Source organism: Rhyacophila brunnea, unplaced genomic scaffold (genome assembly GCF_057557595.1).
Source record: "Rhyacophila brunnea isolate RB1 unplaced genomic scaffold, BYU_Rbru_1.0 scaffold_21, whole genome shotgun sequence".
NCBI classification, from domain to species: Eukaryota; Metazoa; Arthropoda; class Insecta; order Trichoptera; family Rhyacophilidae; genus Rhyacophila; species Rhyacophila brunnea.
Window position 1 is genome coordinate 10,965,767 of NW_028232871.1, and position 14,114 is coordinate 10,979,880.

The 14,114-nt window shown below is 31.7% G+C and overlaps 1 protein-coding gene across 1 annotated transcript; it reads right to left on the minus strand.

Moving 5' to 3' along the window:
- Positions 1-5,367: 5,367 nt before the first annotated feature.
- Positions 5,368-13,709, minus strand: LOC147070715 (general odorant-binding protein 72-like). The gene is made up of 5 exons (XM_085948900.1): positions 13,574-13,709; positions 10,984-11,059; positions 9,225-9,313; positions 7,914-8,025; positions 5,368-5,604 (listed from the first exon to the last, which is right to left on the minus strand). Exons 1-5 carry the CDS (start codon positions 13,640-13,642, stop codon positions 5,516-5,518), a joined length of 435 nt encoding a protein of 144 aa, XP_085805026.1. The 5' UTR covers positions 13,643-13,709; the 3' UTR covers positions 5,368-5,515.
- Positions 13,710-14,114: the final 405 nt, after the last annotated feature.

Sequence of the window (14,114 nt, forward strand, 5' to 3'; positions counted from 1 at the left end):
CGTTGAAACTTATTATTATTTAACTTTTTTCGTTGAAACTTAAACATATGCACGATGAAATCATTATTTACGTGTGCATATTTAAATTCTCACCAACTATTAAATCATAATTTAATAATTTAAATATAAATAATAATATTAAATATTTTTTTTAAAGTAACTATAAGTACCTAACGTCTATTTAATTTCGAATTGCGTGGCGTCCAGTTGTCCCGGCGCCAAATCGCCCTAGACCCTTTTTGTGATAGCCAAGTAACATGCGACCCTTCGCCATATTGGATAAATAGTCATTTTTATTAGTCAGGAAACACACTAAAAATATATATAAAATAAAATTCTACTAGTGAAATAGCGCCGCATGCGACTCTTTTTACTATTAGAGTAAATTTATGTGTGTGTTTATCTCACTTAACTGTACGATCTGCCACGCCGGGCCCCCAGGCTAGAACCCTGTCAACCCCAACCTTGTGGGGGCCATGAAATCTAATCTGAATAATAATAATTTCTTAAATGTATTGCTAACTCTTTATAGATATTTATAATGTCTTTTGATACTGAAAAATCGCATGTGATAAAATAAATAATATATTGTAAGTATCCCTTAACTCAAAACTATAGTGAAGGATTCTTTTTCAGTACCTAACTTTGTTTATACGGGTCTAAGACGATTCGGCGCCGGGACAACTGGGCGCCACGCAATCGGATGAAATTATAAAATAAATAGACGTTCGTGAATTTTAGGTAGGTACTTTTAAAATATAATTCATATTATTATTTATATTTAAATTATTATATTATTATGTAATACTTGGTGAGAATTTAAATATACACACTAAATAATGATTTAATTGAGAAGAGAGTTCATTGTTTTTTATATAAAGCCCAGGCATGACAACAATTCTCAATCCGCAATAAAAAACATTATGTTAAGAGCAAAATGAATTAAAACTACTAGGTAGTAGTAGAAACTGAGTAAAATTCTTCGTCTACTTTCTGTTTAAAATCGTAACGAACGTCTATTTATTTCATTCGTCAGTGCGGCGCCCGATTGTCCAGGCGCTCAGTTGTCCAATTCCCGTTTAAACGATATATATTAGTGTTTATATTAATACGATTTAAGAAGCTAGAAATTTATATTGAAGTAATATTTTAAAACTAAGTTTTAACTGGATGAAAATATTTAAAATTTTGATTGCAGTTTAAATACAGTTTTACAGAAAAAAAATAATAAGATTTTTTTTTAATTACGCGTCATTTTTAGTAAACATAAAACAAAAAGATTTTAAAAAAAATTAATTTTATTGAGTATTAGCAATTAATAAGTTGGTAATGGTCGTTTTAATGGCCTGTTTACGTGATTGGCATCAATTATTGCTTATTAAGAAAATGTTAATTATACAGTACATAAAATTTTTAGTAATAAAAATTAATTGATTTTGTTCAATTGCATATATTTTAACAATAATTATTGTAATTAAGATTTTATGCACTCTTAAAACTGCCTATCAAGATACTTAGATAAAAAATGCTCTATGTGTATACAGTCTGTTTCACACGCAGCGAATATTAATTATTATCGCGCGACCATGTTACTCATAAATAAAAACGCATAATATATTACTAGGTTTCTTTTGTCATATTGCACTTATGAGAAGAAGCTGGTAGTTACCGGCAAAGTTGAACGATTTGGAGGGCGTTTAAGGATCCCGATGCCTTGGAATGTTTTCTAAAATAAGCCCCCCTGAGTTAGTGAGTCCAGGAAGAAAGAACAGAGGATCTTCGCTGGTGATGTAGTGGTTTCGGTCAATAAGGATTGCGACTATTGCGAGGTATAAGGTGTAGAGAGGTAGGTTTGGTTGACTCCAAGAATGAGAAAGCTTGGTTGCGTGATTACAAATTATACCCCCATTTATTAATCCCCAACAATAAATAATATTTACAGATAGTGTTACAAGTACAATTCAATGGTGTTATTTCTAGGAAGTTACTAGACCGATCGGATAGGGTAGAGCGGTTACCCGATGGTCGTGGTTGCGTTGATTGACTGTGAGTGCTTGAGTGATAAGTGATGAGTGATAAAGTAGGTAGAAATACCTCCTTTATATATTGATCGAAAGCAATGGCATGTATCGAGGCGACACTGCTGTCAGCAAATTCTTTTTGTCACCTGGAACCAACTTGTCAGAGGTCGGAGTCTAGACATGCTCTTTTATATTGCTTCCGAAAGAATTTGTTGACGAGGTGACATTTGATTTGTTCAATTGTTTCAAATTCAGATTTGTTTCAAAAATACATTGTAATAGGAAGTCGCGAATTAAGCGATTTGATAAAAAACGTGCAGGCTTGCGTCTGAAGCAAAGGTCACTTTGTCTAGATGACGACAAAGGTGACTTCTGGTGTACGTGTTCACATGATTTGATGAAGGGTACATATATGCTATAGTTTACATTGTAAGTTAAAGAATATTGCTATGTAGGTATTACTTAAATACATTAGGCATGTTTGAGATTCACGATTGGCAGCCACACGACCATTCGCGGTAAGGTATAGCGACTGAAGAACAATACTACCAGAATTGTCAATTCGGCCATATTTTCGGCAATGGACAGTGTGATTTACTTCAGGTTACAATGTAGGGAATAGCAGAGGTGTAGGTGTAGCATTTTCTGGATCTTAGGATTTGCTACCAGAGATGTCCCGTAGGGGTGAGCAGTCCATGCGTTGCACAGGGGCGGGGAATGAAGAAATGAATACAAATATTACAACTTTTGAGAGCAGTGACGGTTTTCCATGAAGCAGACAATGCGGTCTCTTTATTAGAGAGTATCGACATTTTAGTTTAAAAAATAAGCGAAACATAAAAAATCCTAACATAACTTTTGTTTTATTGTAATAGGTACACATTTTAATTCATATTGTAATGGCGGTTTATCTCACAGGCAAAAACACTCAAATATAATAAAACAGATAAGATACCGTACGTCGTATCCAAAAAATATATAATAAAACACTGACATTTTAATTAGTGGAGAATTTGTCATTGATTTCTTCAATAATTTTTGAGTAGTAAGGCATATTGTATGCAGTGTTATCAAACGAAAAACCCATTTTTTAACGATTTTAACGATCCAACGATTAACCCATTAGAATTGCAATTTGCATTTCGATTTTATTATGATCATTGTTGGAAATAATGCACAAATGAGTTTGACGGCGCACATTGTGAGTACGGGGTTGGGAATCCCCGGTCTAAAGTAACGAGTAAAGTCTTGGTAGTATTGACTTGTGTGTCCCTGATAACTATCTCAGAAATCGGGAGCATCAGTTGTTTGTTCTCCCAAGGATCAGAACTAACCTGCCATTAGTGATGCCAATTTGGAGGGAAATAACTCTGTTCAACGAAGTCGCTTCGGATGTTGATATATTCCACCTACGTGAGCATGAGTATAGGTGGATGTTGTTTTATAAATTCTTAATAAATAATTACAAGATAAAAAGAAAAAATGTCATTTTGACATTTCATTTTGATTTCCATAGTAACGCACGTATATATTAATAATTTAGTTGCTAGGACCACCCCTTTAGCAACCAATAATAGTCTTTTACTTTTTACGGATTTTTCTGAAATAACTTTCCATACAAAACAGAATTAACTGAAAATGAATTCAATTCTGTTTAAAGATGGCTAAAAGTATTAAAAGAATGCATTGGCATCGTGTTCTGATATATTCTAAAAGTTTCAAATGTCTAGCTACTCGGTAAGTTAGTTAAAAATTGATTGCAAGATTTGTACTGGACAAACAACGACCGGACAAACAAGAATACGAACTAATAAAAACGTTGTAAAATAGGTCCACTTAGCTCATTCGGTGTGCTTCCATGCTTTATAATTTATATATTTTTTATAATTTTGTACCTTTTACTTTACTTTTCATACTGTTTTTGTGATCCTGCATATATAATTTGTAATTTGTAATGTTCACGGTATGTAAAAAAAAAAGTTTGTCATTTGAGTCAAATTCCGAATAGCTGTAGACTTTAGCCGATTTATGCAATATATAATTTTCTACCATAGACAGTTATGATAATGGATAGCAATTAAAAAAACCTCTCAATAGTTAAATAAGGATGAAACGACATGTCACATTTTGTACTCATGAAGGATGATAAAGTATTGAGAGTCAGCGACGACATCTGGATGAATGGAATCTCACAAGGCCTGCATATGAATAATTAATTCGCACGGCCGACGCAAGCAGTTGTTTCGTTTGCCTCAAACTGCTTTCAAAGAGCCCCGGGGTTCCTATCAATTTAGGGGCCCTGAGGTATAGCCTCTTTAGCCCTGGGGGCGTTTAAAGTTCACCCTGATTAACTGTATGAAGCGTCATAAAGGGAAAAAAATGAAAAAAACAAATCCGACAAGGATATATTATGTTTCGTAATTTATTTGTAGAAGTACTTATACATATTATATTCCAATTTGAATAAAACTGAGCCCAAAAGCAAAACAAACAATACAATCAGCTTTTTAAGACGTTATTTGTGTGTATTCTAGGTAGATAAGTAAATCGTTGTTTTAATGTTTAATTAATGTTTTATGATCTACAAAAAAAAACTTGACATAGGCAGGACAATTATAAATACTTATATACAATTCAAACTGTTCTATAGTAGATTTCATTATTACGTTATAATATCTAGTGACCAGTGGTCGGCAACCTACTACCCGCAGGTAATTGAATTACCCACTACAACATTTTGGGTTAAACGCTAAGAAAATATAATATTTTTTTTGAAATTATTATTTTTAAGTATAAAATTATTTATTTACCTATTGAAAATACCAATAACTAAAAAAGTTAAACTGGACTTTCAGTTATGAATTTTAACCAAGTAACTGAAGGTCAATTTTTTGCGTTGTTATCATTGAACGTGAAGAACATGACCACATGAATGCAATATCATCATGCTGGGCGTCATTACCACAAAAAATTTCATGCTTAAAAATCGCATTTGCTCTATTATCAGCATTTGGTTCAACATATTCTTGTGAGCAAAAATTTTCTCAAATGAAAATGCCTCCAGAATACTCTGCGAAATCGATGAACATCAGAGAATCTTGATTCCTGTGCTCGACTTAAGACAACTAGGTACGTATTTGCCAAATGTTGAAAAACTTGCAAAAAAAAAACATCAAAACCAAGGAAACCAAAACATTATATTATATGTATGTTTTTATAAAACAAATTTGCATTTACACGTATAGATATATATGTATTTTTTTTTAACATAAAATTGTTTTTTTTAAATATTAAAAATTTGTTTCAAACTTTTACCCACTAACCAAATAAATTTTTCATAATTGATTTTTTTTACCCAGTTTCTCAAAAGGTTGCCGACCACTGAGTCTGTCACTGGCTAAAATTGAGAGTTGGCTCAGTTTACTTCTCAATCGCCCAATTTGTAGAAGATGTTATTAAATATATGATATTTATTTAATATTTAATACGAACAATTATGGGAAAACGAAAACTTCTGGGTTGGCGGTGTAAACGCACTTTGCAGTGTGGAAAGATGCTTCGCAAATATCTTTGTAATCATCCCCTAGAAAAATAATTATACCAGATTAGGGTATTTTCTATTGAATACACGTATTCGTGAAATATATGAAAAATATGAGTATTTACTAATACATATACATACTTATATAAAAAGCTATTTAAAATATTAATATTTTATTGCACGTGCCATTGCTAATCTTCAAGGACGTTGAAGGGCAACGGAAGTAAACCAATCATCACGTAACCCGACTAAAACACAGTCATGTTAAACCCTTTATGTTAATTAATACGTTTTTTTTCACTTTTAATACCGAATATATCGGCATTGTCCGATTTCTAAAATGGGTATTTCGGTATCGAAATTTACTGGGATACCGGTTTTGAAATACAGGTATTGCAATTCCTATACAAGATATAGTCACTGATATATTGACGACCATTTCAAAATTGTGACATTTTTCAAGCATAAATGCTTGTATGTAGCCACATCCATAACTTTTACTACTTAAATTATTTTAAAATTGGGTATTTACGGTCGTCAGTGGCGTGCGGTCCATATATATATATATATATATATATATATATATATATATATATATATATATATACGGTAGATGCAGAGTACCCCCAGAAATATAATATTAACATGATATTATGTCAATATTTTTTTAATATCGCAGAGCTACTATTCTGCAATAATACCACACACCGGTGACGAGGGGTGGAGGTAGGCTGTTAATATTAACTTTGTCAGTCAGGCTTATTTGTTGTCATTGAGCTATGAATACAATTTGCAGATGGTGCTGGTTAGTTTTTAAAGTTTAATCGAATCCTACCTACACCAGACGACCATAATGGTTTAGGTACTGATGAGTGATCCGACAGAAATAGTGCATAGTCATTTTATTTATTTTCGTTGAATTATGAATATCTACATGTTAAGCCCTGCCTAAACCAAACCAAAATAGATAAATAGAATATAGGTATGCTGTTAAGATTCGTTATAAATAGTGCACACTAAACGTTGTCAGTCAAACGTGTTTGCTTTCATTGAACTAACACTACAGTGTGTGGATAATGTTTGTTAGTTTTTAAAATTCAATTAAACCCTGCCTAAACCAAGACATAGTTAGAAGAGTTAATAAAACATGAAACGGTGGTGAAATTCTGTCGATCCCAAAGACTAAGGTGGGCTGGACACGTTGAGAGAATGCCTGATCACAGGACGCCAAATCATGACCAAGTGGATCCCACAGTAGAAACGGTCTAGGGGCAGACCAAAGAAGAGATGGGCTGACTATATCGAAGAGGACTGGATAAAGATGGGGAGGGCTGGAGACTGGAGAGGAGCAGCCAGGGAAAGGAGCGTGTGGAGAACAATTGTAGAGGAGGCCAAATCCCGCCCCGGGATGCAGTGCCGAGAAAGAAGAGAAGAAGAATCCAAGACATACAAGATAATAGTAAAAATATTCGTTTATCTATAAAACATCTAAAATCATACAATTAAACCATACTTACATACATTTAAATATTTTATAGAAGATTTTTTTTTCTTTTACGGTTTGGAAAAAAAATATTTTTCTTTCCGGTTAACGCGCGTTAACATGATCTTACTTTCTACTTCATTTATCTTTGGTCAATTTATGGCTACGGCCGTATGTTGTAGCCTTAACCACTGGGAAATGCCAATAGAAATGGCGTATTTCAAAAAAATACTACCTTATTCTTAGGTCAATAATTATTATAAAACAATCAATATTCGTAGGATTTGAATTTGTATGGTCAAAAACGGAGCTTGTAATCAGTATCTTTAGAATTATCTTCAAATGTGTTAATCGTGCCCATTTTTTGAATAATAAAATGCCAAATTCTTGTAAAATTTGGGTCAAATAATTTTTTATCGTGAATATTTCACTACATAATGTTAACATTAATTTTACTAATGGTTTTATAAATGCGTTTAAAAATTAATAAACCTAAAAAATCTTAACACCACTGCACATGGATGTACTGAAATATGACTATATTCAAAAACATTAGATCGAGAGGTTTAAAAGAATACTATTTTAAGTAATAAAAATACTTTAAGCGGTCATCAAATGTTTAAAATAAATATATAAATAGATTATCTATAACGTCTAAGGAATGTCCAGGATCATGCTCTGAAAATAGCATAAAAGCTCCATTTTGACCTACGCGGCGCACGTGGGTCCTTAAGTGTGACTGTGAAGTTAAATGTGCACTATTTATGTCTATTGTTAACAGCCTAGCTTCACCCGTCGCTACTGACATAATATATTATAATATACTAAATAAAACTTTGTTCGTGTTTGTTAATTTTTAATTACATACCAACGTATCTGCATTCTGTCAACGCCTTTTTAGTTGGTTCCTTCATATTATCCGGCATCATCATATCGACTTGCTTAATTGCTGATTCATAATTCAATTTACCATTTTTTACCTAAAATATAACATTGTTTAATAAAAAAAAGCGTCATGTCACTGGCGACAGAAAATGTAAAAGAAAAATTGCAAATTTATTCAAATAATTAGAACATTTTGAAATTATTTAGCACACGTGAGAAGCATGGTTAAGTTGTGTCAAAATAATTACAAGATAAAAATAACTTTTTATATACAACGTTTTTAAAATTTCTGTTGAATTATTATGCTCAAACTTGTATTTGATATGAAGTAAATAAAAAACAAACAAACAAACAAATATAGAATTGAAATGTCATTTTGATTTTCATAGTAACGCACGTATATATTAATAATTTGGTTGCTTGGACCACCCCCTTAGCAACGAATAATAGTGGATTGGATTACGGATTTCTTCCGAAATAACTTTTCATTAAAAACAGAGATAACTGAAAATGAATTCAATTCTACTTAAAGATGGCTAAAAGTATTAAATTAAAAGAATGCATTAGCATCGTGTTCTGATATATTCTAAAAGTTTAAAATGTCTACCTAGTCGGGAAGTTAGTTAAAAATCGATTGCAAGATTTGTACTGGATAAACAACCACCGGACAAATAAGAATACGAGCTAATAAAAACGTTGTTATAAAATATGAACATCGCTCAGTTGTCATTCCGATTTTATAATTCTCGCAATATGGTGGCCATTTTTGAAGTTATACTCCTTTTGGAGGGTTTGGGAAAACAGATCAAAGTGTATTTTTGGCGTGTGACGAAGTTGCGCGCGCCGATGTAATACGTTTGGCGTGTGACGGAAGTTGCGCGCGGTGTTGATGCAGTGCAGTACAACGTGAGGTGATCTCATTGTTGTTCTGGTGATTTCGGCTTAGCTTTTGCTAACTGACAATGTTCGTGATTTTGACATGAATCGAAATGTGTAGGCATGTAGAAAACGATAAAAAACTTTCATTGAGTCGTGCCGGTGTCGATGCAGTGCGGTACAACGTGAGGTGACCTCATTGGTAACTGACAATGTTCGTTTAACGGTTCAAAATGTGCTACGGGATAGAAGCATCAGTCTGATAACATTTTAAAAACTAAGAAAAACGACATTACACACTTTTTTCCCGTAGCGGCAGTTTACTGTGACGTCACGTGATAGTACGCGACGTGCAGCATAATATAATCACAACTTAAGATTAATTATTAATAATCTGGTTAAAATAATATCTACTCACTGTTTGCGCCATTGTGAACACGCACGCTATGTAGCACATTACATTTTTATCCTCAATAAACTCACCGGTTTTAATATTATCAATTTGATCTGAAATAATTAATCAAATAAGTAAGTACCTAATTGCTCTCCTGAGGATCAAGTGACTTCACTACATATAATATATTAGTATGTATTACGCACATAAACAGTTGAGAAATTTCAAGGGAAAATGATCCCTGATGAACTGATCGAGAGGTGAGGATTTAGAGTAGACCAACATATCTGTATAATATACAGGTTTCCATGACAAAACAGAACAGTGACAAAACAGAACAACGATAAATATAACTATGACCTTTCAGGAAAAATATAAATTTAATATTGAAATTGTCCTATCTCTATTATGTTGATAGATTTTTAATAGCACATATTTTCAATACACCATAATAAATCAAATTATATACCTAATTTTTGCATTCCTAATCGCTAGAAAGCCTCAAATAAACGGGATTTAACTCGGTGTTGCCGGCAAGCTTAGGATATCTCATCTTAATCAATATAATATGTTCAAATGAATGGGTGACTAGCTATAACGAAATAATGACCTAACCCAGGGGGTGGCAAACTTTTTGGATGGAGGGCCAAATTCAAGAATTCAAAATGAGCGGCGGGCCGCAAGTAAAATACCATTTTTAGATATACACTATTTATTATCACGAAAAATAAACATTACAAAAAAATTAATGAGAAGAATGAAACTGTTGTTCATTTTTTAACCTTTTTTTTTAATTCAGGTGTTAATTTTGTAGTTGATATTCTCAAAACTGCTTGTAAATGGGCATCGGAGATATTTGATCGTAAAGAATTTTTATTGAGGTTCATGATCGAAAATGTTTGTTCACATATATAGGTAACATTTTTCTTGCATAATCTTTAAGTTGGTCGAATTTGAATTAAGGGCATTGTAAAATTTGGAGATTTCTTCACGACGATGCAATTCTCTTAAATCAGTGACACACTGCAGATCAATAATCTCAAGTTGTAGCTCTGTCGGTACACTAACAATATCTATTGAAAATGGATCGCGTATTATTGCTAAACAAATTTTAATCTATTGTCAAATTTTTTTTTAAAAAATAATAAAAAAGTTATTCGTAATCAAAAGTACAATTAATGATGGCGGGCCGCAGTTTGCCCCCCTCTGACCTAACCTAACCTAAATAGATTCCACAAAAATTAATGTTTAATTTTTCCCCTGGCTGTTCTGTTTTGTCCGGTTACCATTGTATCCATTTCAGTTCAATTGTTTACTATTAATGACATTTTAACGCGCTTTGAATGAGTTAATAGTGAGCGTCTAATGTATCTACTACGGGTTTTTACAGAAGACTTCAAATATTTAAAATTTGTCTTCAAACCTTATTTTATTGTATTAATTTCAATGTGCATTTACCATTGGAGAATGCGCATAGATTCTGAATATGTCGCAAAAAACAACTCAAATGGAATAGCACAAAATTTAAATCAAATAAAATAAATTTATGAACGCTTATTTAAATTTGAAGACAATATACTCTAAACTTGGTTACATAGATAGCACTTACATCATTTTAATCCACATCTCTACTCCACTAAGCAATGCTATTAATTAATTACTTACAAGGTGTGTTTTAAATCTATATTTGAATATTTTTATAGAATAGAATATTTTTAAGATTCTATGCAATCTTATATTAATGCTAAAAACTAACAAACGAAATAAAATCAAGATTACTAACCATTTGTGACTTTATTTTTAGGTTGGCAGACACTCCTCATTAGCTTCGCGGCCTGTTTTACCTGTGCCTTTGACAACTAAAACAATATTTATTATTTTGTGAGGATTTTCATGAGGATACCAGTGCAACTCAGTCAACAGAATGACGATCGCGTTATCGTGTTGAATTTATAAATCAAGTACTTGGATGATTCAAGGTTTTTTTCTTTAATCTTATATATATATTTTTCAGAATTATTAATAACGATGTCCTTGCTTTTTCGTACAAGGTGGTTGTTAGTAATTTTGAACAATCACAGACACCCAGGCTTTGAGGAAAACACATATATATTGTGTGTCCTGACCGGGAATCGAACCCAGGAACTCTCTGGTGGAAGGCAAGCGCTTTACGCACTGCACCACGAGAGCCGCCTAATATTATATTATATTACTAGCTGATGTACCAGGCTATAGATTTCGATACTCCATTTAATAAGGAAACAACTCAAAATTTCAAGGTTTTGACTTAATAATGCCATTTGATTTAAAAAGGTCTCCTCTTTACACTTCAGCAAAAAAGAGTCAAAATGTCATAAAATCGAAAAACCCTTTCTGAGATTAATCATTAATTCAGTTATATACTGGAATTTCTGTGTTAATTCCTTATTAAATTGTAAAATTCTGTGCATTACTGAATATAAAAAAAAATATTATTTCTTAAAAATTAAGGCTTTAAATTTAAAATGAGAATTTATGCAAAAAATCAAACGCAATTATCTAGGAACAAAGTTTTTTGAGTTTTGTGCCTATTGAAATTTGAAATATGGTATCGATTTATATTACAATGTAAATTGCATTATTGAATATTATAATATCGGTATTTAGATAACATATATCAAAATAAAAATCATTCTGACAGTAAAATCAAATAAAAGAACGTAAAGCAAAAAAAGAGTCAACATTTTCTTCATTGTGTCATCACAAATCTAAAAACCCTTTCTGAGATTATTCATTAATTCAGTTATATATCTACTGGAATTTATGGGTTATTTTCTTATTATTTTCTAAAACTTTCATCGTGCATTGCTGAATTCCACTAAACTGAATACTTCTAAAAAAACATAAGTACCTTTTCTTAAAAATCAAGGCTTTAAAATTAAAATGAGAATTTCTGCAAAAAATTCAAACGCTATTATCTTGGAACAAGGTTTTTTGAGTTGTTTCCCTATTGAAATTTGAAATATGGTATCGATTTATATTACAATGTAAATTATATTATAATATCAGTATTTAGACATAAAACATATCAAAATAAAAATCATTTTGTCAGTTAAATCATATAAAAGAACGTCGAATTAAAATCGAATCCAAAATAATAATATGCAAACCTTATTTTGATCTATCGTGTAAATTCAAAATTGGAATTGGCAGGGAATATTATTTGAAAACAAACAAATTTTATATTTTCTATATTATGCAGATGCCAGTTTGTGGCTAAGTAGGAATATTAAATCAAGAAACATATTATTTTGACTTTTATATGTAAGTATGGAAGATAGAGATTAATTTTTAATTATTAATACCGTGAACTGAAGCTCCTTGATGAAAATCAAATTTAAATTTTAATTAATGAGAGTTTTTTTTTTTAATATTCCATAATATTATAAATCAGCCAGGTTTTCCCTTTAGACGTTAAGGGTAGATTGCCAGCGGCGATTTTCTCTTACGCTTATGACGTCATAGATTCACCAGAATATTTACAATGGGGCCTCGAAAAAGCTCAAACCAGTAATGAAATAATTACTTTTCTATTTTCTTTCGACCATGTCCGATCCTTATAGGATCATATGATGTTTGTAATAGCAAATTTTATTTTTACGAGAAAACGATCCATACTCTGACTCATACACACATTGAAAAACAATATGTGTACTTGCCAGACCCAGGATTCGAGCCTGGGACCCTCGACTCTATAGGTCGGCGTTTAATCCACGCGGCCATCGTGGGTGGGTGTGAAATTATTACATTATAAGAAAATGTTAAAAAAAAATATCTTTCAGAAATTCAAAGTATTTGCCATATTACTTGTACATAAAAAAATAACCACTAAAATGATAATTGTGATCCTAAGAAAGAGATAAGTTTGTAGTTAAAATTTTTGTTTTTTTTTAATTCTTGTCGTGGGGGGGGGGGGGGGGGGAGGGGCTCTAAATCAGTCAAACCCTCAGGCCTCCAAGTCCCTAAGTTAGCCAATGATAGATGAATATTATCAAATGAATATTACTTTATCTTTTGTAACGCAAATGAAAATACATAAAGTATAAACTTATTACCAGATTGGGGATGATCTCTGTGCAATTTTTATTTTTTTCACTCGACTGTTTTAGATTTATTTTAATTTAAGAAAGATTGTCCTTTTATTTATTCTGTAGTATAGACAGTGATGAAAGAAAATATTGAAACCTGTTTAATAATACGCTGTCGCATCATTGTATTGTAAGATATAAATACATACGATTTAATTTTATAATTTATAATAAAAAACCGTGCATACAAATATATTTCTAGTAATTTTAATTTTATAAATAATATATTGAAATAAAATCACTTACCCCTTCTGTGTAATCAAAAAGACCATAGATAAACACGAATACGAGAAAAAACGAAATTAGTTTAGCCATTTTTTTTCTTACGTTTCCCTCGTAATAAAATTATACGAATTTATTGTAAGAGGTTTTATGAAACTGTTTTTTTTTCTGATTGAAGTATTAATGTGAATTAATTCGCAGTGCAGTCGTTCGCGAGATTTTATAGCTCCGCGGAAACAATTAACTTGCTTATTTTGATGAAGCGTCACTAATCCATATTAAATAGTTAACACGTTTATTTATAATATCGTAAACGCATTAAGTGCATTTATGGGTTTATTATGATTTTTTAAGTATGAAGTATATATTTAGCCGACTTGAAACCTTTCTTACTAATAAGAATAAAAACCCGTGCCATAAGGCATCTTCCATACGGGAGTACAGTGGTGAGGGGTGGAGGTAGGCTGTGAAGATTCTACATCATTTCTATATAAACCTAAATGCATAGATTTATATTGAATTTAAGAAACAATTATTTTAATGCCACTTCTTAAGTATCCTAAGT